A 27,091-nucleotide genomic window follows, 5' to 3' on the forward strand; every position below is an offset into this window, starting at 1 on the left:
CGGGATACAGTGGGCTTTCTGGGCTGGGAGAGCACATTGCTGGCTCACGTCCAGCTTTTAGTCTGTCGGTACCCCCAAGGCCTTCTCGGCAGGGCTGCTCTCAATCCCTTCATCCCCCAGCTTGTACTGATACCAGGGATTGCCCTGACCCAGGTGCAGGACCTTGCACTTGGCCTTGTTGAACCTCATGAGGTTCACACAGGCCCATCTCTCCAGCTTGTCCAGGTCCCTCTGGATGGCATCCTGTCCCTCAGGCGTGTCGACTGCACCACTCAGGTTGGCGTCAACTGCAAACTTGATGAGGGTGCACTTCATCTCGCTGTCTGTGTCATTGATGAAGATATTGAACAGCACTGGCCCCAGAATGGACCCCTGAGGGACACCACTCATCACTGTTCTCCATCTGGACATCGAGCCATTGACCACTACCCTCTGGATGCGACCATCCAGCCAGTTCCTTATCCACTGAACAGTCCACCCATCAAATCCATAACCTTCCAATTTAGAGAGGAGGATATTGTGGGGGACCGTGTCAAAGGCCTTAAAGAAGTCCAGATAGATGACATCTGTAGCTCTTCCCCCATCCACTGATGTAGTCACTCCTTCACAGAAAGCTACTAGGTTGGTCAGGCAGGACTTGCCCTTGGTGAAGCCGTGCTGGCTGTCCCGAATCACCTCCCTGTCCTCCATGTGCCTTAGCATAGCTTCTAGGGGGTTCTGTTCCATGATCTTCCCAGGCACAGAGGGGAGGCTGACAGGTCAGTAGTTCCCAGGGTCCTTTGTACCCTTTTTAAAAACGGCTGCAATATTTCCCTTTTTCCAGTCCCCAGGGACTTCACCCGACTGCCATGACTTTTCAAATATCATGGAGAGTGGCTTAGCAAGTACATCAGCCAGTTTCCTCAGGACTCTGGGATGCATCTCATCAGGACCCATAGACTTATGTACCTTCAGGTTCCTTAGGTGGTCACGAACGTGATCTTCTCTTACAGTGGGAGGACCTCTGACCCCCCAATCCCCATCACATGGCCCATTGACTCGGGAGGTGTGAGGAGAGAGGCTGCCAGTGAAGAACGAGGCAAAGAAGTTGTTGAGTACCTCAGCCTTCTCTTCATCTGTTGCTACCAGCTCGCCACTTCTGCTCATCAGAGGGGGTCCGCTTTCCTTAACCTTCCTTTTCTGGTTAACGTACCTATAGAAGCCCTTGTTATTCTTCGTATCCCTCACCAGGTTCAGCTGCAGCCGAGCCTTGGCCTTCCAGATCCCATCCTTACACAACCGGGCAGCATCCCTGTACTATTCTCAAGCTACCAGTCCCTTCTTCCACTGCCTGTGCAATCTCTTCTTGCCCTTTAGTTTGACCCCACAGGTCATGGCTCAGCCATGCCAGCCTCTTCCCTCCCTTGCCCGATTTCCTGCACCCGGGGACTGAGATCTCTTGTGCTCTATGGAAAGCATCCTTGAAGACCTGCCAGCTCTGTTCTGCTCCTGAGGCCCCTGAGGGCCGTTTCCCAGGGGTCCTGTTGATTAACTCCTTGAAGAGCTGGAAGTTTGCTTTCCTAAAGTTCAGGGTCCTGACTATACTCTTCACCTGACCCTTATGTCTCCGGACTGTGAACCACTGCGTGATCACTGCAGCCGAGGCTGCCTCCAATCCAGATGTCACCAATGAGCTCACTTACATTGGTGACCACCAGGTCCAGTACTGCATTCCCTCTGGTACGGCTGTCTATTACCTGGCTTAGGAAATTGTCCTCCAACAACATGGGTTGGCCCCTGCAGCACATGGAGGTCCCCAGTGGAGCAGATATCAACAGATGTCAGCAGAATTTTTTCTTCTCACACTCATGTCCTATGACCGGTATGTGGCCATCTGCAAACCCCTGCACTACGGGACCCTCCTGGGCAGCAGAGCTTGTGTCCACATGGCAGCAGCTGCCTGGGGCACTGGGTTTCTCAATGCTGTGCAACACATGGCCAATACATTTTCACTCCCCCTCTGCCAAGGCAATGCTGTGGACCAGTTCTTCTGTGAAATCCCCCACATCCTCAAGCTCTCCTGCTCACACTCCTACCTCAGTGAATTTGGGCTTGTCATGTTTAGTGCTTTTGCATTTTGGTGGTGTTTTGTTTTCCTTGTGGTGTCCTATGTGCAGATCTTCAGGGCCGTGCTGAGGATCCCCTCTGAGCAGGGACGCCAGAAAGCCTTTTCCACGTGCCTCCCTCACCTGGCTGTGGTCTCCCTGTTTGTCAGTACTGTCATATTTACCTACCTGAAGCCCCCCTCCATCTCGTCCCCATCGCTGGATCTGGTGGTGGCAGCTCTCTACTCAGTGGTGCCTCCAGCAGTGAACCCCCTCATCTACAGCATGAGGAACCAGCAGCGCAAGGATGCAGTGTGGAAACTTTTATAACCGGATGTGTTCCTGGAGCAATAAACTGCCCATTGTCTTCATAGCTGTTATAATGTAACTCATTGCAGGTGCAGCCTGTCTTCTGTATTTTTTGTTATTGTTGTGGTGGTCCTGTGGCCACAGGCAAGGACAGGCAATGAGCACTTCTGTGACAGAGCTGGCCTCCATAACAGCATTTCCAAAAAGAAAGGTGATGTCCTCAGGGCATTGCATGAAGGCTTAGTTCTTCTTCCAGAGATTCTCTCAAGAACAAGCTCAAGACAGTGCCCTGGTGAGGAAAACACCAGTGAACAAGTGAAGCGTGTGAGTGTGCAGGGCTGGGGCACACAGCAGTGTTCTGGCACAGCCAGGCCTCCAGGGACAGACTTGTAGGACCAGAAGAGCAGGGTCTGGTCTGTGCCCGTGTTTGCCTGACACCCTGGGCAAGGTGCCCCAGGGCAATGGCCACAGACCAGCCCCTTGCAACCACCATTCCCAGCACTGGCCTCTCACTCCAGCTCGGAGAGGTTCTTTATGGAGGGACACCGAATGACTAGGTCAGACGTCCATGTTTGCATTGTACAGAGGAGTCTTAAGCATGCACAGAGCATGCATGTGGGGAGATGAACCAGAGGGAGCCTGAATGCCATCAGCTGTTCCTAGAGGTGCCATGAAGGCCTGTGGGACAGACAGTGCCTACAGGTCACTTCACTTTGAGAGTAACATCCCATGGAAAACCACCTGAATGCAGCATTGGGATGTGCTTCTGTGAACCGAGGTCCCTGGGTCCATTCCTCATGCCAAGGGGCATCTCAGACAGATGTGGAGCAGGGCGATACACCGCAGGGCTGAGGTGCCTCCCAGACTCTGGCAGTGGCAACAGGAGGCCAGAGAGTCATTATGCCTGCTGCAGTGCACTGCCTCCACATGTGCAAGGGAAGGACTCGTGCCTCTGAGCACCCTTGTGTGTAGGAGGAGTGCATGAGGCCAGCTCAGATATGGACACCTCACAGGGCCCTGCCCTTTCTGTCTGTGACTCCAGGTACAAACCCCCCTGGCCCAGGGAGATTCATCTCACCCGCCTCGGACAGACTCATTGCAAATGCTCCTGTCTGGTCACGTCACCCTTTCTGGATTGTGCCCTCAAAGGTGTCAGAGCCATCAGAGAGGTTCTGGGGTCCTTGGAAAAGGCAGACAACATCACCTCAGTCCCTGGGAAGGGGATGGGCCAAATACTGCTGCAGCCATTTCCAGGTACTTGTAGGACAAGGAAGGGATTGCCGAACCTGTATGGGTAGGGGAAAGAAGGGGATGTTTTGTACGTGGGCCTTAGGAAGGGTTTTGACATGGTTTCCCAGAGCCTCTTTATGGCCACATTGGTGATACCTGGACTGAAGAAGTGGGTGATGTAGTGGGTGGGAAGGTGGCTGGTGGATCCAGCCCAAATGTCAGCCGTGGTAGAGTCCTGCTGGTGGCCACTTCCTAGTGGCATCCCTCAGTGCAAGCACTGGGGCCAACACTCTTGAGTGTCTTCATTAAGTGCCTGGATAATGTGCCGGAGTGCCTTTTCAGCTCCTTTGTGGATGATGCCAAAGTGGGCAGAGCTCTTGAGTGACCTCATCTGGTTCACCATGCCTTGAGCAGGACAGGCGGACAAGGTGATGTTCAGGGGTCTCTTCCAAGCTGAGTTATTCCAGGATTCAACGAGTCTTTTCCTTGGAGAGCTTTTTGAAGACAGAAGTGACAGAGGAAGCAGGTAAAAACAGAGACAGATACTAGATAAAACTGATGAAACAAGCTTACGTTTATCTGTTCAAATACTGAGCCACAAGGAGGGTTAATGCTGGGTACAGTACCATGCGGTCAAATGTGTCTCAGGAACTCATAATCCAGTAGGAAGCCAATGACTGTGAAGGGGGCTGTGAGGTCACTTCTGCCTCTGGAGGTGAGAGGCCAACAGCAGGAATGTGTCTGGGAAAGGCACTGTGAGGTCACTTCTTCCTGAAACAGCCGATAGGTCAGCCCTTGACTCATGGCCGGGACATGTGCTTCTAAACTCACCTCTGCCGGTGTCTGTGACAGGCCAGCAGAAGGCACCTGGTTGGCACACTGGCTGCGAGACCCCCCTCTGCCGAAGGACCTAGGCTCACTCCGGGAAGGGGGCTTGTAGTTTGGCTGTCCTGTCTCTTCTGCCTGAGTACAGGATGGGACAGCAGGCATGCAGCTCAGTCATGTCTACCTTAGAAGCTGAAAGGCTAGCAGCCATGGAAGATCATGGTGAAGCTACTTCTGTCTGGTCAGGTGAAAGGCCACAAGAAGGCTGATGGGTTGGGGTGCCTGCTTGAAGGGTTGTTTCCCGGATAGTGGAGCTTTTCTTGGAGGTAGGAAGGAGCAGGAGAGAGAAACAGTGCCACACCGTGCAGCTTGAATGGTGGAGATTGGCCATGAGGAGGAAGAAATGTCACTCAGAGGGTAGTGCTGTGGTAGATGAAGTCCTCCAGAAGGAGTATGAGATCAGTCCATCTCCTTGTGTTTGAAGGAACAGAGTGTGAGGGTGGACAGCCATCAGTGAATGTATGGAAATGTCAGGGTGAGAGCAAGGTGAGGAAGCGAGATGGGTGTCTGCAGCCTGCAGGGCAAAAGAAGCAGCTGTGCGACAGCGTAGGACAAGCTGTGGTGGAGATGGCAAAGAGCGCTGACAAGGCTGGAAGTCGCCAAGAGAACCCAAGGCTTTGTCCCCCTGGGTACGGCAACCGTCCCTGCCACCAAGGCCTGTGAGGAGACATGTTGTCCTGAGGCAGTGGGGGGCCTCATTGCCTCCTTGCACACCCCCAGTAAGGCTGGGAGCTGTCATAGCCTTGTCCTGCACTCAGCATCACCCCCCCCACACACATCCCACTGCCCCAGGAAGAGCCCTGAGCAATGCGTGAGGGACAGGACCTGCCTTCCCCGGGGCTGGGGGTCAGAGCTTGGCATCTCTGCGTCATAAAACAAAGCCAGGGTTTTCTCAGCAGCTGAGCTGCCTGCACATTCCCTTTGCCTGCCTGCAATCATGGCCTCCAATTCTCTGCTCTAACGAGTCCCTGGGGAGGCTTTGCCAGTAATGGCCCTCAGTGGGGCTTATGAATACTTCAAGGTGCTTTGGGTTTTGCTTTTGAGGTTGACTCTTGGAGAGGTTTGTGCAATCTCTTCTCAGTGCCTGCAGCTGAAGGACTCAGCACAAATCCTCCATGGGGCTCATTGAAAGAAAGCAAGCCCTAACGAGCCATGTCTCTTCCCGTAATTTTCATCAGGTCTTCAAGAGGTGTACGGATAATTGGAGTTGTTTCCTAGTGTAGTTATGGGGAAAGATTTCAAAGAGCTTCTAATAAACATAAGGCTTTATTTTCAAGGGTGTAGTTTATTAGTTTTCAGTTTCGAGAAGAGGTGATGGCAGCATTCTCCAATAGATATTGCTGCAGGGTGCCTCCTCAGGAGGTCTGGACTGGTAGGAGAAGCTTCCCCTTGAGCTCTGACAACCTCCCACCTCACCTCCCCAACCCCACCATTTCTCTCCTTGCCCACCTGGGACCTTTCCTTACAGCAGACTTCTCCACTGATCTCTGCAGCTGGATGGTACAGCCCCTTTGCACCATCTCCCCCCTGCTCTCCTTAGAGACCTGGCTGCACACAGGCACAGAAGGGTTTCTCCTATTTGCAAGCAGAGGAAAAGTCAAGCATGGTCAAGGCTTGACCAAAGGCAAAGAGAGACTTTTTTTTATTTTTGAACAAAGTAAAACTGATAAAATTCACCATTACAGTAAAACACACTCCTCAACTGTATGCCAAGTACAAGCTGCCACCAATGAGGTTCACCTTCCACAAGGGATAACCATGCAAGAAATGTTCTAGACAGAAAGAATATTATAAAATAAACAGGATTAAAGTGTTGGCTAAAGAGAGAATTAGACAGACTACTGAAAGATAGGCAAGCTTTTAACTCCTTGATGCTCAAAGCAGCTACTGGATTGTTGAGAGGTATCTGACTGATCCAAGAGTAACGGGAAGGGAAATCTAGAGAGCAATTGCAAGTGGTTATGTGCAGACAGGCTGCTGGAAAGGTGACTTCAGACATGGTCAGTTTAGCTAGGACAGGTGGAAATAGGTGAAAGATGAGGGCATCTCCTGCACAGCCTAACAGAGAGAGTACTGACAATGCAAATATAGTGGAAGGTCAACAGTTCTCCTCTTGCGATTAATGTACATCCTGAAAACCCCTCACTTTGATCTCATGGGAAAACACTGACTTTTTATTACAAGTATTCAAGTGTTTCAGCTGATGAGGTCGTGCTCATACTTTTAAGCGCGTATAAAAATTTCTCAGGTTGTCAGGCAGTGCTCCGCTGCCTGACCATAAGTATCCAGTGCTGCCTCTGGAGGACCCAGTGTCTCTGAAGTGCCCAGAGCCTGGGCCTGGCAGTGTCACAGAGGAGACACTCGGAAGCTGCAGCTGGAGCCTGTGTCCCTCTAACTGCATCCCACCCCAATTTTATGATCACTTTCCTTTGCAAACAAAGGCAGCACACAAAATCCCCCAGAGATCAGTATATTAAAACAAGAGAAAACAAAGCAAGGAGGAGAACAACATCAACAATGTCTGAAGCTTAAAATTGTAATAGGACATCTCCTTCACTCTACATCTTTCATTCTGTTTCTTTGTTGCTTCATTTTTTGGAAATGGTCTCAACATTTCCATCATCCTGAGGCCTACAGAATTAAAAAAGATATTTTTTTTGTGGCTTGCACAGAGCCCAGGGCCCCAAAACACTCCCTGCCCTGGACTGTCCATGCCACCTCTAACTCTTGGCACAGAGTGAGTCACGCTCGGAGGTGTTGACCACTTGCCTGATGGAGGAAAGCAGGGTACAAAGCGTCAGTGAAACTTTTGGATGGCCAAATTTGCACAATTCTCATCAAATTTGTGTTATCTGTCTTTCTATGTCAGTCTATGGAAAAATCTATATTTCTGTCCATGTAATGTAAATGTAATGTGTAGAAAAATGTATAGGTGTGTCCAGTTACTCAGCAAAATACCTTTCCTACCAGCACTCTCAAGGGAGAATCTTTGTTCTGAGGAATTACTCTATTTGTACTGGCTTTGTCTCTCCGTGCCCTGCCCCACTGGGCACTGGGACCAGCGTTCCCTCAGCTGCCTTCCTTGTGCTGACAACACATTTAGAGAAGCCCTTCTGGCTGCCCTCCCCACGCATGGCCGTTTCCAGCCACTGCTGAGCTTTGGCTTTGCTGGCTCCATCCCTGCACCCACAGGCCAGGGGTCTCTGCCTCCTGGGCAGCCCGTTCCCCCTCCAGCCTCCCTGCACTTCCTTCGTTTGTTTGACCTCCTAAGTCAGGAGGGTCCCTGTTCATCTGTGCTGACCTCTTGACAAGCCCTGCTTGACTGCCTGCATCAGACTGGCTTCTTCCTGGGCTGTGAGGACGTTGTCCTTGAAGATCCAGGAGGGACTCACAGCCCCTTTGTCCTCCAGGACAGTCCAAGCAGATCCTCAGCTAAGTGAAATCAGCTCTGCTGCAATCCTGCACTGTCGTTCTGCTCCTTGTCCTACTTCTCCGCCATCCCATGGTCATTGCAGCCATGGCTGCCCTCATCCTTCCCAGCCCCAGCCAGATCCACCTTGTCTGTCAGTAAGAGACCAGCCCTAGGGAGCTCATTGAATGTCTGTGTCAAAATGTTGTCTTCCACACCCTCCAGGAATCTCCCGGGTTGCTTGTGCCCAGCCCTGTTGCCCTCCCAGCAGATCATGGAGTGGTTGAACTTGCCACGTAAACGAGGACCTGTGACCATGAGGCTTCCTCCAAGGCCCGGCTCTGTGCACGCCAGCCTCCCCTTTGCACAGAGCTCACCTCCACCTGCTCACCCGCCTACCTGCCTTCCTGAGGAGCCCTTGCCATCCATGGCTGCCCCCCCACCACTCCAGCTGTCCCAGCAGGGCTCTGCAGTCCCCGGGGGGGAGCACATGCTGCCTGCCCAGCAGAAACGCCAGCGCTGGGGAGGGGAGAGGAGAGGCAGGTAAAGGGGAAGGGTTCTGGGAGGCTGGCTGGGAGGTTACTCCTCTTGCCAGAAGAGGATGCTGCAAGGAGAGGCATCGTAGCTGGGAGGTGGCTTTTGAAGTCACTTCTTTGGGAACAACCCAATTGGCCAGGTGCTGAGGCAGGCCCAGGGATGTCGCCTGGAGTGTCAGAAAACCCCCGCAGCAGTGCTGAGAGCTTGGGAGAGGGGAGATGCAGAGGAAGGTGAAGATGACATGGCTGGGGGGTGGATTGTGATCCCATCTCTCTTGCAGTGACCTGACTGACTTGCGGCAGGCAGGCAGATACTGTGACATCATCAAGTGCGTCACAAACCTCAAAGCAACACAGGTGCCCAGGTGCCCCTGGGCTCCTGGAAAACCTGCTGTGAAACAGGCTGAAGTAATAACTTGTGGTCCCTCTCCCACCTCTGGAGAGATACTTCTTTCCAGCAACTTCTCCTATCAGAGAGAGAGAGCTGGGCATGAGAATCCCCTTTCCTTACTTCTGGTATGGGACAGGCAACCTGGACAGTGAGCTCCTTTACCCCTGCTGAGGAAAGGGATTCAGCTGAGTCAGTTGAGGCTTCTCATCCTTTGTTTGTAGTCCTGGGGCTGGAAGGGCACTCAGCTCTCTCCTATGACTGCCACAAACCCACAGGAGGTGGGATTCCTCTTGCCTCCGTTCAGGTGGACACAAAATAGGAACCTGGTGCCTGGGAGCCTCTTGTCTCAGCTCCCGTGGTAATTGCTGGGGATGGAGGCGAGGAGTGAGCTGTTCAGACTCAAACACCTGGTGACATCTGAGGTGTCAGAGGTGGTCCACGATATGTGCAGGTAACTGCACATATCATGCAGCAGTTCACAGAGAGGGCAGTATCTGGGGGCATCATCCTTGAGCTTAGTGGGGACTTCCTTTGGCCAACAGCAGGTGCCCCTGTTTAGGACAACTGAACTTTTCCCTGCTCCTTATGTTCAGGGCAGCCTATTGAGGTAGTCAGGGGGGCAGATGTAGCCATTGCCATAGCCATCAGCCACCTTCTCCATCAGCTGCATATACTAGATCACCATTGACTGTAATGGCACAACGCCCATGGACATCCCTATGTTGCCGTTAGGGCAGCTACTCAACAGCCAAATACAGGCCTGTAGTGCTATGCGAGATGCCAGGGCTCTCCAGCACAACTGCGTGTTTGACACCGTTTGATTCTCTTTCCCACAGCATTCTCCTTGAGTAGCTGGCCGCTCATGGCTTGGATGGCTGTACTCTCTGCTGGGTAAGTAACTGTCTGGATGGCCAGGCCCAAAGACTGGTGGTGAATGGAGATCAATCCAGCTGGCGACCGGTCACAGGTGGTGTTCCCCAGGGCTCAGTACTGAGGCCATTTCTGTTTAATATCTTTATCAATGATCTGGATGAGGGGATCGAGTGTACCCTCAGTCAGTTGGCAGATGACACCAAGTTGGGTGGGAGTGTCGATCTGCTGGAGGGTAGGAAGGCCCTGCAGAGGGACCTGGACAGGCTGGACCGATGGGCCGGGGCCAACCGCATGAGGTTCAACAAGGCTCAGTGCCGGGTCCTGCACTTGTGTCACAACAACCCCATGTAACGCTACAGGCTTGGGGAGGAGTGGCTGGAGAGCTGCCTGGTGGAGAAGGACCTGGGGGTGTTGGTCGACAGCTGCCTGAACATGAGCCAGCAGTGTGCTCAGGTGGCCAAGAGGGCCAATGGCATGTTGGCTTGTATCAGGAACAGTGTGGCCAGCAGGACTAGGGTAGTGATCGTGCCTCTGTACTTGGCACTGGTGAGGCTGCACCTCGAATCCTGTGTTCAGTTTTGGGCCCCTCACTACAAGAAGGCCGTTGAGGTGCTGGAGCGTGTCCAAAGAAGGGCAACGAGGCTGCTGAAGGGTCTCGAGAACAGGTCTTATGGCTGAGGGAACTGGGGTTGTTCAGCCTGGAGAAAAGGAGGCTGAGGGGAGACCTTATTACTCACTACAGCTACCTGAAAGGAGTTTGTAGGAAGGTGGGTGTGAGTCTCTTCTCCCAAGTAACAAGCAACAGGAGAAGAGGAAACAGCCTCAAGGTTCACCAGGGGAGGTTTAGATTGGAGCATAGGAAAAATTAGTTCTCTGAAAGGGTAGTCAGGCACTGGAACAGGCTGCCCAGGGAAGTAGTTGAGTCCCCATCCCTGGAGGTATTTAAAAGACGGGTAGACGTGGTGCTTCGTGACATGGTTTAGTGGTGAACTTGGCAGCACTAGCTTAATGGTTGGACTCAATGATCTAAAGGGTCTTTTCCAACTTTGATGATTCTATGATTCTTTGATAATTTGGGAAACATCTCTTCTACCGAACCACAGAGCCACTGCAACGGCCTCCTTCCAATTTCCCTTTAAACCTTCTCTTGACTATCATGCCTACAGCAACATAAACTCTATATAGGAAATGGAGGCAGCAGTGGGTTCTATCAGCCCCTGCTCTACACCCTCTGCCTGCACTGGGAAAGGAAGAAATGGGTTGAAAGGAGAAGTGATCTGGGGCCCAGCTTAGACAAGTGCAGGGTCATCCAGTCCACTGCGAAGTCGGGAGATCAGGAACAAGTCCATGGGCAGAGCTCAGGAGTGACCCTGAAGAGAAGGGCCTGGGCGTTACGAGGGACACCATGTGACACAGTGGTGCGTGCTCAAAGTTAATAAAGCCAAGTGCATCTAGGGCTGCTTTAGGGGGAGCATGGTCACCCAGACAAGGGAGTTATTATCTCCCTAGACTTAGCACTGGTGTAACCAAAAGTGGACTAGTCTGTCTGCGTGCGAGGCTCCCTGTTCTGGAGGAAAGAGCAGGAACTGGAGAGGCTCCAGAGGAGATCTGCCAGGATGGGGTGTGGGGCCTGTGTAGAGAGGGGTATTCTTCAGCCTGGTGAAGTGACACTATAGGAGTAGCCTACAGCTACTTGAAGGGTGGTTTCCGAGATGATGGATCTTTTCTTGGTAGTGGTAAGAGAAGGAAAGCTCTGCATAAAGTGCAGCTTGGAAGGTTCAGACTGGAGGTGAGGAAAAAGAAATGTCACTCAAAAGGTAGACCTGTGGTGCAAGAGGTCCCCCAGAGGGAGTCTGGATCAGCCCATGGCTTTGGGTTTCAAGCAACAGCCAGCGATGGGTGGAGAGCCATCAGGGAAGGTATAGAAATGCCAGGGTGAGGGCTAGGTGGGAAAGCAAGATGGATGTCAGCAGCCTGAAGGGGAAGAGGTGCAGGCATAGCACAGTGTAGGGCAGCCTGCAGACTGAGGGCTCTGGCAAGGCTGAAAGGCCCAATAGAACCAGGGTCTTTGTCCCCTTGGCTGTGGCAGTTGCTTCTGCCAATGAGGCCTATGAGGAGAACCTTTATTTTGAGGGTTTCAGGCTCTGCTTTCCCAAGGGCTGTGGTCAGGGCTTGGCCTTTCTGATTCATAAAACAAACCAAGGGTTTTCTCACCATCAGGGACACCTGCATTTTGCCTTTGTCTACCTATAATCACAGCCTCCAACTACTCGCTCTAACGAGTCCCTGGGGAAGCCTTGTCAGTAAGAGCCCTCAGCGGGGCCCATTAATGCTTCAGGGTACTTTGGGTTTTGCTTCTGACTTGGACTTCTTGAGAGCTTTGTTCAATTGCCTGACAGTACCTGAGGTTCATGGACTCAGCCCCAAATACACCATGGGGCTCGTTAAAATACTGACAAGCCATGTCTCAGCCAGTCATTTTTTTCACGTCTTCAAGACTTGTGCAGCTAAGGGGGGAGGTTTCATGGTGGAGAAAGATGACAAAGAGCACCTAATAAAAATTATTTTAAAGGGTCTGTTTTATTACTTTTCAGTTTAGAAATTTATATTCAATTAATACTGATCGAGAGAGTCTCTTCAAGGGGCCTGGACGGTTAGGAAAAGCAGGCCCTTGAGGTCCAACACTGATGGACAACCTTACTCCTCACCTCCCCAGCCCCAATATTTCTCTCATCGGCCACCTGGGACCTGCGTCGCTTTTCCTTACACCAGACTTCTCCACTGAAGTTTGGAGCTGAACGTTACAGCTCCTTTGCACCAGCTGCGCACAGGCACAGCAGGGTTTTTCCTATTTGCAAGCAAAGAAAAGTCAAGCATGATCAAGTTTCCTAAACAAGAAAATACACTCTGCAACCATATGCAAAGTACAAGCTGCCTCTAATGAGGTTACATTCCTACATGGGATAATCTTATGAGAAATGCTTTAGATAGATACAAAAGGGTAGATATAAACATCATTAAAGAGTTGTCTAAGGAGACAATTAGGCTGTTGAAAGACATGTAAGCTTTTACGTCCTGAAGCTCAAAGCAACAGCATAAGTGAGAGGAATCTGAATGAACAAAGAGTAAGGGCAGGAGAAAACTGGAGAATAATAGGAAGGGCCTCTGCGTAGATGGCCTGCTAAAAAGATGCCTTTAGAGATGGTCATTGTATCCTGGGCAGGGGAAAATATACAAAAGATTGGAGAAATTCAGGACGTGGTGTATCAGGCAGAATAGTGGTAGTGAAGTTACAGGGGAAAATCAACCTTTCTTTGGGACATCCCTTTTGAAAGGCCATTGGACTGGCAGAGGTCTCTTGTGAGAGAGGACAAGCAAATGTTGCACCCGTCTTTGAAAAAGTGGAACCCAGGGAGCCCCAGGCTGTACGAGCTCACATTGGTGAGGAGTGGGCCATCAGTTAGAGTCCTCTTGGGTGACATTTCAGGGCACCTAAAAGAGAATAGCTGTCAGCAGGGACTTACGAAGAGTAAATCATGCCTCGCCAACCTGACAGCCTGCAGTTGTGCATGAGGAGATAAAAAGTGGATGTCGTTTACCTCAGCTTCAGAAAGACTTTTGGCATGGTCTCCCCCGATGTCTTGGTACCCACACTAGGCCATTACAGTCTGGATGGGTCGACAAAGAGATGGGTGAAACCCCAGTTGGAGGATGAGGTTGAGCGAGCAGTGGAGAAGGGGTCATACCCTACCTGGAGGCCAGTGGGCCATACTGGGGCATTGTGGGGCAGCACAGGGGACTCTCCTGAGCCCTGTGCAGTTTAACACCTGTATCCATGACCCAGGGGAGGCAACTGTCACCACGTTTGTTGATGGCACTAAATTGGGAAGACCATTCCTATTCCTTAGGGATGCCGTCCAGGGCAAACCTGACAGGCAGTAGGACTGTCCTGTCAGGAACTTCATGAGAGAGAAGGACAAAGGCCAGGTCTTACACCTGGGACAGCCTAACAGCCTGCAGTGGCAGGGGCTGGGAACTGCCTGGCTGGGGCGCAGCTCTGTGGAAAAGGCCCTGGTGGTGGTGGGGGACAGAAGGCAAAACATGACCCAGCAGAGTCCTGGAGTGTATAAAGAGGACCCTCACCAAAAGAGTGAGGGCAGTGATTGTCTCCCCCTGCTCATCACTTGTTAGACAGTGATGATTAGCCCAGTACACAACTGTGTCAGTTTTTGGGCCTCCAGTTCAAGTGTGCTGGGTCTGGCTGAGGTGGGGTTAACTTTCTTCATAGCAGCCAGAATGCTCCAGGAACTTCAGGAGATAGAAGACGGACCATAGCCTAACAGCCTGCAGTTGCAGGGCCTGGGGACTGCCTGGCTGGGGAGCACCTCTGCGGAAAAGGCCCTGGTGGTGGGGGGAGACAGAAGGCAAAACATGACCCAGCAGTGCGACCTGGTAGCCAAGGCAGCCAGCAGGGTCCTGGAGTCTCACCAAAAGAGCGAGGGCAGTGACTGTCTCCCCCTGCTCATCGCTCCTTAGACCACCTGTACACAACTGTGTCCATTTTTGGTCCCCCACTGGGGAAGGGGAGGAGGGAGTGAGCGCCTGTGGGGCTGCTGGGCTCTTGGCCAGAGATCACCACCACAGCAAGGGAGGTGTTGGTAACCGGCAGGGAGTTGAGAGTCATCGAGCTGCTGAGGGGCTGGAGCACTTGCCTGGGAGGAGAAAGTGGAGGAAAGGGCCTTGTTCAATGTGCAGAAGGGAAGGCCTTGGGAACCTCATCATGACCTGCCAGTCCCCATGGGGAGTGTTTCAGGAAGGTGAAACCGGTCTTGTACCCGTATTGCTTGGCAGGAGAATAATAGGCAATAGTGAGATGTTGAAATATGGAAGTTTCTGGCCAGAGAAAATGAAATGAGATATCTGAAGACCATGGAGTGCTTTGGCTGTGACCTGAATGTAAACAAAACTTCTGACTTGGGATCTCACTCAATGGAAATGTTCAATATTTGTCATGACAAGGCCATGAGCACCTGATCCAGCTGGATCTTTCTCAGAACGGGCTTAGAAACTGTGGCAAGAGCTGTGAGATTCCTCCTAGACACTATGCTAGGGCACATGGAGGACAGGGAGGTGATTCGGGACAGCCAGCACGGCTTCACCAAGGGCAAGTCCTGCCTGACCAACCTAGTCGCCTCTATGATGGAGTGACTACATCAGTGGATGAGGGAAGAGCTACAGATGTCATCTATCTGGACTTCTGTAAGGCCTTTGACACGGTCCCCCACAATATCCTCCTCTCTAAATTGGAAGGATATGGATTTGATGGGTGGACTGGTTGGTGGATAAGGAATTGGCTGGATGGTCACATCCAGAGGGTAGTGGTCAATGGCTCGATGTCCAGATGGAGAACAGTGATGAGTGGTGTCCCTCAGGGGTCCGTTCTGGGGCCAGTGCTGTTCAATGTCTTCATCAATGACACAGAAAGCGAGATCGAGTGCACCCTCAGCAAGTTTGCAGATGATGCCAACCTGAGTGGTGCAGTCGACACGCCTGAGGGACAGGATGCCATCCAGAGGGACCTGGACAAGCTGGAGAGATGGGCCTGTGTGAACCTCATGAGGTTCAACAAGGCCAAGTGCAAAGTCCTGCACCTGGGTCGGGGCAATCCCTGGTATCAGTACAGGCTGGGGGATGAAGGGATTGAGAGCAGCCCTGCCGAGAAGGCCTTGGGGGTACCGACAGACTAAAAGCTGGACGTGAGCCAGCAATGTGCTCTCCCAGCCCAGAAAGCCCACTGTATCCCGGTCTGCATCAAAAGAAGTGTGGCGAGCAGGGTGAGGGAGGGGATTCTGCCCCTCTACTCTGCTCTGGGGAGACCCCACTGGAGCACTGCGTCCAGCTCTGGGGTCCTCAGCACAGGAAGGACATGGACCTGTTGGAGCGGGGCCAGAGGAGGGCCACAAAAATGATCCGAGGGCTGGAACACCTCTGCTATGAGGAAAGGCTGAAAGAGCTGGGGTTTTTCAGCCTGGACACAGGTGGGACAGCTGACCCCAACTGACCAAAGGGATATTCCATACAATGTGATGTCATGTTCAGCAAAAAAAGGCTGGGGAAAGGAAGGGGGAACATTCATGGTAACTTGGGAAGACAAATGCTTCCTAACCTAACCCTGAACTAACCCTTTTACCTTAAACCTTACCCTAACCATTACCGAAACTAGCCCTACCACTACTCCAATCATAAACCTCAACTCTAACTCTAGCCCTTACCTAACCCGAAACGAACATCAGCCACAGCCTGAAGTCTAACTCGAAACCAGGTGTAAACATAACTCTTACCCTAACCCTAACTCTAACTCAAACCTGAACCCAAACCCTGACTAACCTAACAGGTATCCTAAAGCATCTTGCAAAGCCAGCAGCACCTGTGTAACGACATCTGTAATACCGTCTCAGGCAATGATTACTATGGTAAAAGCATTAGAAAGAAAAGATAATTTGGGTAGATGGGATGGACAGGCGAGCATCCTGGTATCATCCTGTCAGTGCTGGTTCAAGGCCTGGCAGCATGAGCAGCTGCCCTCTGCTTCCTCATGAACTGGAGGCTGTAGGCACCATGGCTGTGGGCACCACTGTGTGTCACCCAAATCAGACTCAGGTCAGACGAACCATTTTGTATTTCTCATATACCATGGCCATTGTTTCTCTGTTGAGCTCTAATCAGAGCTTAGTTATGTAGATAACCAGGCTTTGGGTGGGATATTTCTCCTGGAGTAGCTCTGCTGACCCCGGTCTCTCTCCATATTTACAATCCTACAGCTCTGACAGGAGGAAAGCACCCTGCAGTGCCTGGATTTGTCCAAGCCACAGCACTTCATAGCCTTCCTGACCATTGGGTCCTTTGGTCCTGGTGGGAGATGATCTTCTTGTCTTAATCCTGACTTTGTTGGGTAACCCTAAAGGACAGACTGGAGGCTGTTGAGTCACATGTCGGGTTTCAGAGCAAGAAATCAGGGACTGCATTTACCTCACACAGTGGTGGGAGATCCTTTCCTCTGGAGGGGTTATTTGTGCTATTGGCTATAAAGCCACCAAGTCTACCTAGGTCAGACTCAGTCAACCATTCTTGAGGCATTGGGGCCGAATTATTCTGTACAGATACAGAGATCTGCAGTGTAGTGCCATGACACGGTCCTTTTTTCCTTCCCATGCAGATGTCCCAAACCCAAGCTTCCTCTCCAAGCTCTTTCTGGATGTGAACCAGCATGCAGACACCACAAGCAGTCAGAGTTCAACCTCTCAGGGCCACCTCCGTCTTGAGGATAACACGGGCACTTGTCCTTTGAGCAGCTAAACCTCATGTCTCAGTTTTTCTCTTTCTAAAGACCGATAGTTATGCTGGAAGTTTCTTGTCAGGCTGGTGCCCGTGATTCTGACAGTCTTTCTAAAATAGTTCCTGGTGCCATGGGTGTCCAGGGAAGAGCAATGGCAGCACCAGCATCCCCGCCTTCTCTCCTGAGGCTGCTTCCTAACTGTCTTATAACCAGGTGAGAGTGACAGAGACGTGTCCAGAGAGCCATAGCCAGGTGGTTTCGAGGGGAATGACGGAGAGAAAAAGAGGTCACCACCGCCTCCTGCAGCACCATGGACTGAGGAGGGTGTTCCTGCCTTTTGGCTCCTGGCAACGGTAAATCCCTTTTGGCATGCCCTGAAATGCTGAGATAGTGTGGCAGCACAGACACCGCCAGAAGCAGCTGCAGGCATCTGTCCAGCTTGGCTGGACACGGAAATGGGCTTCCTTCAGCTTTGAAAAGTGCCGCCCGTGAGATAGTCACCATTTAAGAAGTACTCTGGCAGTTTCCCATGACCAAAGCTAGCCTGAACCGTGCTGTGCCCATGACCTTGTGAAGCACTGAGACATCGGAGAGTTAAAAAGAACAGGCTGTATGTTTGAGGACATTTTGAAACAAGCAGGAAATGCTGGTACGTGGGTAACCTGCATGTAAATGGTTGCTTTGAGTGAAAGCCTTAATTTAAAATAAATGTGGGTATCAGAGAAGTATTTTATTTTTCTGTACATTTATACGAAAAAGTAGGTACATTAGAAAACAATCGTGGTGGCTTTTCACTCATGCAAACCTTAATTTTACCTTGGACATTTTGAATGGCACCTCTATGAGATGGAAAAAAACAGGAAAAAGGCAGGAATACCTTGGGAAAAGGATCACACCCTTAGGACCGTGTGGTTTTGCGAATTTGGGTTTTTCTCTTGAGAAAACCACCCTGTGTTTTTCACTTGGCTAGTCTGAATGCTTTTATCACATGTTTTCTGACCGGCTGTTCTCATCTTTAGTACATCTGAGTTTAAGAAGACTCCTGAAAGGGAGGTAGTGATAGACATGGCCAGCATCCTCAGTCCTCTGCCTGGAAGAGGGTATTCTTTCCCCATGTCAAGCTGAGGTTCTAAAACATCGTTCAGCTGAGTCTCTTTGCAGAAAAAGCAACCAGCTCTTGCAGCGCTGCTTGCTTTTAGCTCCCATCCCTCAGGTGTGTCCAACTTTATGCTCTGGGAAGGTGGGGAATGCAAAGGGAAGGCTCAGTTCCCCAGGCAGCAAGAGCATCGCTCTGCTTCTGCGAGGGCTTGCAGGGGAGTGGGAAGCATTGCAGGGCTGGGGTCAGAGCGAATGGGCCCTCGGCTGGATTTGTAAGCTGTCAGAAATCCAAGAAACAGAGCAGCAAGTTTAGGAATGCTGAATTATTCAGGCCTCATTCAGAAGTTATAAAAGCCTGACCTGCTCCGGAAAATTGGGTATCGTAAGGAGATCGCCAGATTTTAACTACTTTCTTCTCTGTATAACTGAAAAGTGCATCAAGCAGTTTGATTGCTTGCATAAAAATGTCTTTTAGCACCCCGAAAACTTGAGATTTATGCATAAACTGCTGCTTATCTGTCTTGTTCAAATGTCCCCTGGATGCATCAGTGTCACTCGATTCGTTGGCAGATAGAAGCCTGTTGTACTTCTGATGGGATTCACCCTTCACCATGTAAAAAGTAATGATTCAGGTCTCAAATAGTCTCCCAGATGTTTGTGTGCGGACGTGGCGTCAGGGGATGAGCTCTTACATGTGAGGAGAGCTGGGACGAATCTCTCTCGTCGAGGTCTAAGAATCAAGTCAGGCCTTGCCTCGCTTTCTTTTGATTGCCTCTCCTTGCCTGGCCTTGCCTTGCTTTGTCTTCCCCTTTTCATCCCTTTCCTCCTTTTCACCCTATTTCTTCTTCGTGTTCTTATGTTCAATGCAGCTCTTACAAGATCTGGACAAGGAACGTAAGCAAGACTGTTCTTAAAGGGGTGAGTATTTATCCTTTTTCTTCCTTTTTTTCTCATCTCTCACCAGGTATTCTGTTTAAGAACATCAACTCTGAAAAAGAATGTCAAGTTTCTTTTACCCATATTAAAAAAAAAAACCAGCCATTCAGGCTCAAGGATTCTGTTCTTTCCTCTTTTTAACCCTCCTCCTGCAGCAAGCAAACCATGTTAGATTTCCAGACATTCAGGCAGATCTTGGCCCAGCTCGCCTAATCCTGCAATCACGTGCACGCTGATGTTCGTAGTCTTTCTCTAGGCTTGAAGTGTGTGGGATGGTGGACAGGCCATTAGCATCCTCTAAGAGCTTGTTGTTTGGATTGCTCTGTCTAGGGAAAATGCCCCAAAGAAAAGGCTCGGAGAATCACACCATTGGATCCGGATTTGTTCTTCTGGGATTTTCTGACCACTCCGGCCTGCAGGGCCTGTGCTTCACAGCATTCCTGGCCATATACCTCATGATCCTCACAGGGAACAGCCTGATTGCACTCATCACAGTGGTGGACTCAAGCCTCCACAGCCCCATGTATTTCTTCCTGAGGAACTTGTCCACCCTGGAGATCTGCTACACATCAGTCACTCTGCCAAAAATGCTGGTGGGTTTCCTGCGGGCGGATGGCAGGATCTCCTTCCTGGGCTGTGCTGCCCAGCTGTATTGCCTGGTTTTGCTGGGCAGCATTGAATGCCTTCTCCTGGCTGCCATGGCCTACGACCGCTGCATAGCCATATGTGACCCCCTGCGCTACACCCTCGTCATGAGCAGGGGTCTCTGCATCAGACTGGTGGTGGGGTCCTGGGTGGCTGTCGTACCAGTGCAAGTAGGACAGACCTACCAGCTGTTCACTTTGCCCTTCTGTGCATCCCATGACCTCCATCACTTTTTCTGCGATGTCCCCCCACTGCTGGAACTGGCCTGTGCAGACACGTTCTGGAACCAAGTGATGCTGTACACCATCATCCTGCTCTTCGCAATCCTTCCCTTCTCCTTAATAGTTACTTCTTACATTCAAATTATTAGGGCGATTCTGAAAATGCCTTCAGGTCTGGGCAGACGCAAAGCCTATTCCACCTGCTCGTCACACCTTGGGGTGGTGATGCTCTTCTATGGCTCGGCCACAGTCGTCTACTTAAAGCGACGGTCAAGGGATTCGGTAGACACCGACAAATACCTTGCCCTGTTTTACACAGTTGTGACCCCCATGTTTAACCCTGTCATCTATAGCCTGAGGAATAAGGAAGTGAGAATTGCCTTGAGGAGACTCCTATGGACAAAGTGACGCTACCAAGCATGTAAAATAGTCCCAAGCAGTACCAAAAGTCCCACTGGGTTACGTGGTTGCCTGAACAAAGCATCCCGTATTTGCTCAGACAAAACCATGTGTCCAGCCTGGCTTTCATCCTCCTCAAGAAGGGGAGAGGTCTCCTGAGGCATTCCTGTTACGCCATGCCCCACCATGATATCTTTGTACTCTAGAGCACCTTCAGTGCCCCTCAAGAGTGTGACGCCAATAGCTACTTCAAGCTGCGTCTGACCAACGTAACGTTCAAGGGAAAGAGTCAAAGCATGGTCAGTAGTCAGTAGGGCCCAGAGGGTGACACAACCGATGAAGAGATGACTGCCCTCAGGCTTGAGAAATCACTTGCTAGATGCCACGGACTATCTACAGTGTCCTGTGTGGAATCAGCTTAAAAAAGTTAAAAGAAATGAAGGTCATCTTCCCCTGTCTATGATGTCTTGCACTGAGCTGTGTAATGCTTGACTAACTTGACATAAAGAATAAAAAGAAAAAAAAATCACCAGGGGGCCAGTCCAGCACTGGAAGAGGGGCCCAGAGACCTCTGGAGTTCCTGTTTGTCGTGGTTTAACCCCAGCCAGCAGCTAAGCACCACACAGTCGCTCGCTCACTACCCCCCCGGTGGGATGGGGGAGAGAATCAGAAGCGTAAAAGTAGAGAAAATCGTGGGTTGAGATAAAGGCAGTTTAACAGGTAAAGCAAAAACCGTGTGTGCAAGCAAAGCAAAGCAAGGAATTCATTCCCTCCTTCCCATGGGCAGGCAGGTGTTCAGCCATCTCCAGGAAAGCAGGGCTCCATCACGCATAACGGTGACTTAGGAAGACAAGCACCATCACTCCAAACATCCCCCTGTTCCTTTTCTTCATGCAGCTTTTTAAAATCATCAGCACAACTGGGAACGGCTGAAACTGTGGGTGATAAACGTGTTTCCTGAGACAGCATTTGATACGCAGACAATCCAAAAAGGTTGTGAAGGTGAATGGGCAGAAGAAACAGGAAAACTGCCCATCCCATGGAGCTCTGCAGAAAGAGGATGGAGCTGTACCCAGCAGGAGGTGATGATACCAGTGGGATTAGCACACAGAAAAGGCTTTTGTGGGGAAGGCTTTGCAAAGGAATACCCTGACTTCACCCGGATGTAAAATAGAGACTGGGCAGTGAAGTGATCGTGAGAAGTGTCCTGGGGTAAAAGACCTTTGATGAGAGGAGGTTGGAGACATTTGGGTCACAGAGATTTGACGATCTGAGTAGGTGGAGCTTTGGAAATGAGAAAAATAAAGCAGCTCTCAAGGCTGTTTAAGGAATGAGCGGTACTATCACTATAATAACAGGAACAGCAAAGTGCTGTAAGGGAGTTCCTTCTTATTCTTCATTATGATTAATTAAAGCACTTTAATTTCATTCCAACATTCATTTTTACTTGACAAAATAGCCATAAGTGCTCAGTAGTTAGCTTCTGGCATGAAGTTCTTAGAACAGTGCTTTTTGTCTCACTGCTAGCTCTTCGTTATCATTTAAATATTACTTTTAAATATTACACTTCTTAGACAGTATTGCCCTTAAATTATCCCTACTTCCTATCTTTTCTCCCTGTTTTGTGGAGGAGGGGGGTGAAAGAGGGCAGCTGTTTCTTCTTTAGCCAAAGGCGGCCAAGGGACAGATGCCAGATTAGTGCAAAGGCACAAAGGAAGCCAACATTTCCATGTGCTGGACACTGACGCAACACCGTTACCTGCATTTCTGGTCTCTGAAGTCCTAACTGGGCAGCAGAGAGCCTGGAAGCTCTGAGCTCCCTTCATCTGCCCTGCATTTCAGCATGAAAAGTGAACGTAACCTGGTCAAAAAGATTCTTTTGAGTCTCTCCACAGCCTAAAGCACCGCATTTGCCAGGAGACTGGCCAGGACACCAAAGGAGGACTCACGCCTCTCTGCACACAAAGCTTAGGTGTTCCTGGGAATCTCAGGAGGCATGGCATACCCATTCTTGGGTTCAAGGAGCTGGTCAAATGCCTCATCTCCATTTCCGTAATGGTGGCAGACTTTGTACAGGGGTGCTGACATTTATGGAGCAACCTGCTCAGACCTCAGAGCTGGCCCTGCTTGGAGCCAAAGGTAGAACTAGAGACCTCCTGAGTACAAGACCATTCCACCCTGAATTGTCCTATGACAATTGCAGACGACACCAAGTTGGGTGGAAGTGTTGATCTGCTGGAGGGTAGGAAGGCCCTACAGAGGGACCTGGACAGGCTGGGTCGATGGGCCGAGGCCAACTGTATGAGATTCAACAAGGCTCAGGGCAGGGTCCTGCACTTGTGTCACAACAGCCCCATGCAATGCTACAGGCTGGGGGAGGAGTGGCTGGAGAGCTGCCCAGAGGAAAAGGACCTGGGGGTGTTGGTTGACAGCCGCCTGAACATGAGCCAGCAGTGTGCCCAGGTGGCCAAGAGGGCCAATGGCATTCTGGCTTGTGTCAGGAGTAGTGTGGCCAGCAGGACCAGGGAGGTGATAGTGCCTCTGTACTCGTCATTGGTGAGGCTGCACCTTGAATCCTGTATTCAGTTTTGGACCCCTCACTACAAGAAGGACATGGAGGTGCAAGAGCGTGTCCAATGTAGAGCAACAAAGCTGGTGAAGGGTTTAGAGCACAAGCCCTATGAGGAGCGGCTGAGGGAGCTGGGGCTGTTTAGTCTGGAGAAGAGGAGGCTGAGGGGAGACCTTATTGCTCTCTACAACTGCCTGAAAGGAGGTTGTAGTGAGGTGGGGGTTGGTCTCTTTGCCAAGTAACAAGGGATAGGACAAGAGGAAACGGGCTCAAGTTGTGCCAGGGGAGATTTAGATCTGATATTAGGAAAAATTTCTTCACGCAGAGAGCGGTTAGGCACTGGAACAGACTGTCCAGGGAAGTGGTGCAATCACGGCCCCTGGAAGTATTCAAAAAACGCGTGGATGTGGTGCTTAGGGACATGGTTTAGAGGTGGACCAGGCTCTTAGGTAAACAGGTTGGGCTCGGTGATCTCTGAGGTCCTTTTCAACCTTAACAATTCTATGATGCTATGATTCTAAGCTTTTAGGAAGGTGAAAGCAGTCTTGTAACTGTATTACTGGGCAGGATAATAATCGGCAATCGATAGATATTGAAATAAGGAAGTTTCTGGCCAGACATAAGGCAATGAGATATCTGCAGAGCATGGGGTGCTTTAGCCTATAAACTGAATGTAAAGAAATCCTCTGACTTGGGATCTCACTCAATGGAAGTATTCAGTATTTGTCATGACAAGGTCATGAGCACCTGATCCAGCTGGAGCTGTCTGAGAATGGGCTTGGCTGAGAGACCAGCTGTGGCAAGAGCTGTGGGATTTGGTGTGTAATGGCTGTCAGTAGGAAACTGCATCCCTTTTTATTAATAATGGCAGTGGACTTGGGTATGACTGAGCCCCAGAGGAGGACAGGCGTGACCATGCAGCAAAAGTCCTTCCTCAGAGCTGGGGTGTATGGCCAGAGATGGAAATGGCCGGTGGGTGGGACTGGTCGGGGACAATTTCCTGCAGCAGCTTCCCTGGGGTGTTCAGGGCACATGGCACAGACCAGGCCCCTCTCTTCTGCACTTTGGATGCCTTGCTTCCTTTCACCATGACACCTGGCTCTGCACTGGGAGCACTGGCTGCCCCTACCCCGCACACTCACACACCTTAGCTCTACACCGGTGTTTTTCTCTCCTGGGCTCTTTCCAGCCCAGCCCAGGCCCTCCCCACCTCTCCCCACCTCCCCTGCCCTCTCCCCAGCCCAGCCCAGCCCAGCAGAGCAGCCCAGCTTGGGCTGGCTCCATGGCACTGCCCAGCGCAGGCTGCTGCAGAGCTCTGGGCACTCACCCCACAGCCCCAGCCCCTCTGAAGGCCACAGCAGCTGCTGGGGGGCAGACAGCGGGGTTCAGGCTCCCCATCAGCCCCACGGCTGGTGCTGGCCACAAGGGCATGGGGAAACAGAGGCTAGGCACTCTCTGGCTCTCCTGAATTCATACTGTAGGTGAGCCCCAGCCCTGACTGACTTTGCCCCCTCCTCTGCTGCCACCAGCCCCACTGCCCAGGACAGCACCAGAGTCCTGGCCCTGGGGGTCCTCAGGCAGCTCCTGCAGCTCTCCACTCTCCCTTCCCTGTGCCTGCCGACTCCCCACTGACTCCCATGGCACTGCAGAGTCCTTCTTAGTGGATATATCAATTTAGTGCTTTACTTTTGGGGAACTTCACATTTGAGGGTATTCCACCTTCTGAGTCTGTATTCATTCCAACACCAGGGCACATGGGGAGTCCCCATCCTCTCCTCATCCCCTCCAGATTCTTTTCCAGAGAGTCTGGTACATGCCATCAGTCCTGTTGTACATGAAGCAACCTGAGGAGATAATGGGGAGCTGATGGACCATCTCCACTGCCATTGGACACCAAGAAGAGAGCCTTTCAAACCAGAACTTTTGATCCAATGGAATTCAGCATTCCCAGTTAACGTCAAAACCACTGAGAACAAAAGAACAGGAACTTTAAAAGACCAATTCCTTGGACATTTTCTTAGAAGCAACAGTGGAGGAAGAGCCCAGCTTTCAGGCACTGCATCCAGCAGATCCCCTTTAATTGAAGAGCTGCTATCTGCCAGGCCACATCTGACACAGCGTGGTGCAAGGGTCAGACACGATAGGATCGAACGTCCACAGAAGGAGAATAAACCAGGCAAATTATCTCTAACTAGAATTATCACGAGAGAAACGATCAGACTCATGGCCTAGGATAAACTCTGGGAAATGTGGAGAGGAGGGGAGGCGGGTTATTGTCAGAGAAACAGCACCCATTGGATCACTTTCCACAAGGAACCCTTGATTTCTTTGTTCCTCATGCTGTAGATGAGGGGGTTCACTGCTGGAGGCACCACTGAGTAGAGAGCTGCCACCACCAGATCCAGTGATGAGGACGAGATGGAGGGGGGCTTCAGGTAGGTAAACATGACAGTACTGAGAAAGAGGGAGACCACGGCCAGGTGAGGGAGGCATGTGGAAAAGGCTTTGTGGCATGCCTGCTCGGAGGGGATCCTCAGCACGGCCCTGAAGATCTGCACATAGGACACCACAAGGAAAACAAAACACCACCAAAATGCAAAAGCACTAAACATGACAAGCCCAAATTCACTGAGGTAGGAGTGTGAGCAGGAGAGCTTGAGGATGTGGGGGGATTTCACAGAAGAACTGGCCCACAGCATTGCCTTGGCAGAGGGGGAGTGAAAATGTATTGGCCGTGTGTTGCACAGCATGGAGAAACCCACTGCCCCAGGCAGCTGCTGCCATGTGGACACAAGCTCTGCTGCCCAGGAGGGTCCCGTAGTGCAGGGGTTTGCAGATGGCCACATACCGGTCATAGGACATGAGTGTGAGAAGAAAAAATTCTGCTGACATGAAAAACAAAAAGGAAAAAAACCTGGGCAGAACAACCTGAGTAGGAAATGGCCCTGGTGTCCCAGAGGGAATTGGCCATGGATTTGGGGAGAGTGGTGGAGATGGATGCCAGGTCGAGAACAGAAAGGTTGAGGAGGAAGAAGTACATGGGGGTGTGCAGCTGGTGGTGGAAGGCTACGGCGGTGATGATGAGGCCATTGCCCAGGAGGGCAGCCAGGTAGATGCCAAGGAAGAGCCAGAAGGGCAGGAGCTCCAGCTCCCGTGTGTCTGCGAATGCCAGGAGAAGGAACTGGGTGATGGAGCTGCCGTTGGACATTTTGTCCCTCTGCGCATGGGGACATGTTCAAGGAGGTAAAAGAAGGGAGAAGTTAGGGCAGACTGCTTAAAGAAAAATCTATTCAATTTCTTATAGGAAGCCCCCAAATTGCCTTTCACTTTTCAGGAAGAGCTTTGGTGAGCTGTGGTTGGTGCTGGCTGAGGGTGCCCCAGGGAGCAGGAGGCTCTGCAGGAGTCAGTCCTTCCCTACAGCAACAGGTAAATAGGAACACAGGGTGATCTCAGATTAAATCCAATCCTGATATCAAGGAGCTTTTCAGCATTGTCACTCCCAATTCACCTGACTGCAGAGCAGAGCTGTGGGGAGTTTGGGTTGTGCCTTCTGCTCTAGTTGCCCCAGCACAGCTGAGGAGTGATTTGAATGCAGCAAAGCCTGGCATTTCTGCTGCACTGCAAGGGAAACCTTGTGGGTGCTGAGACTGGGCACAGGGACTGTCCCTTAGTGCAGAGTGAGGACAGCCGCTCTGCCCATCAGCCCTGCTCTCAGCTGCCCTGTGCTGGCAGCTCTTCCACCTGGAGGACTATCGCACTCGGGTGTTCCCCCCAAAAAAACACGCCAGTGCTGGGAGCAGGGGAATCCAGTTTCCCAGTGCAGATCTCCAAACCCTCACCCCATCCCATCGTACCTGAGGAGGATCTCAGCTCTGCCCTCCCAACCAGGGACACAGAGGGCTCATGACAGCTGCCCACATGCAGCCACCCAGCAGCATTTCAACGTCCTTAGCACCGAGGTGTCTTCTCCATGGGGCTCCTGCATAACACAGAGATGCCCTGGGAGAGCTGTGCCCCACGGGAGGGCAGCCTGCAGCCCAGCAGGACCTCCCAAGGACAGAGTCAACTGTCCTACATTTGTTACGTCCTAAAGGGAGGGTGAGATCCCTGCCAGCCGCACAGACTGCAGTACCCAGAGCCCCACAGGTGAACAGGGTGCGAGATGAATGC

The 27,091-nt window shown here is 51.3% G+C and overlaps 1 protein-coding gene across 1 annotated transcript; it reads left to right on the forward strand.

The window, feature by feature from the left end:
- Positions 1-19,422: 19,422 nt before the first annotated feature.
- On the forward strand, positions 19,423-20,361 carry LOC309603733 (olfactory receptor 10AG1-like; the record flags this gene model as incomplete). The annotated part of the gene is made up of 1 exon (XM_082338658.1): positions 19,423-20,361. One exon carries the CDS (start codon positions 19,423-19,425, stop codon positions 20,359-20,361), a length of 939 nt encoding a protein of 312 aa, XP_082194784.1.
- Positions 20,362-27,091: the final 6,730 nt, after the last annotated feature.

This window comes from Platalea leucorodia (assembly GCF_965183815.1).
Source record: "Platalea leucorodia genome assembly, contig: HAP1_HAP1_SCAFFOLD_185, whole genome shotgun sequence".
In the NCBI taxonomy this organism is placed as follows: Eukaryota; Metazoa; Chordata; class Aves; order Pelecaniformes; family Threskiornithidae; genus Platalea; species Platalea leucorodia.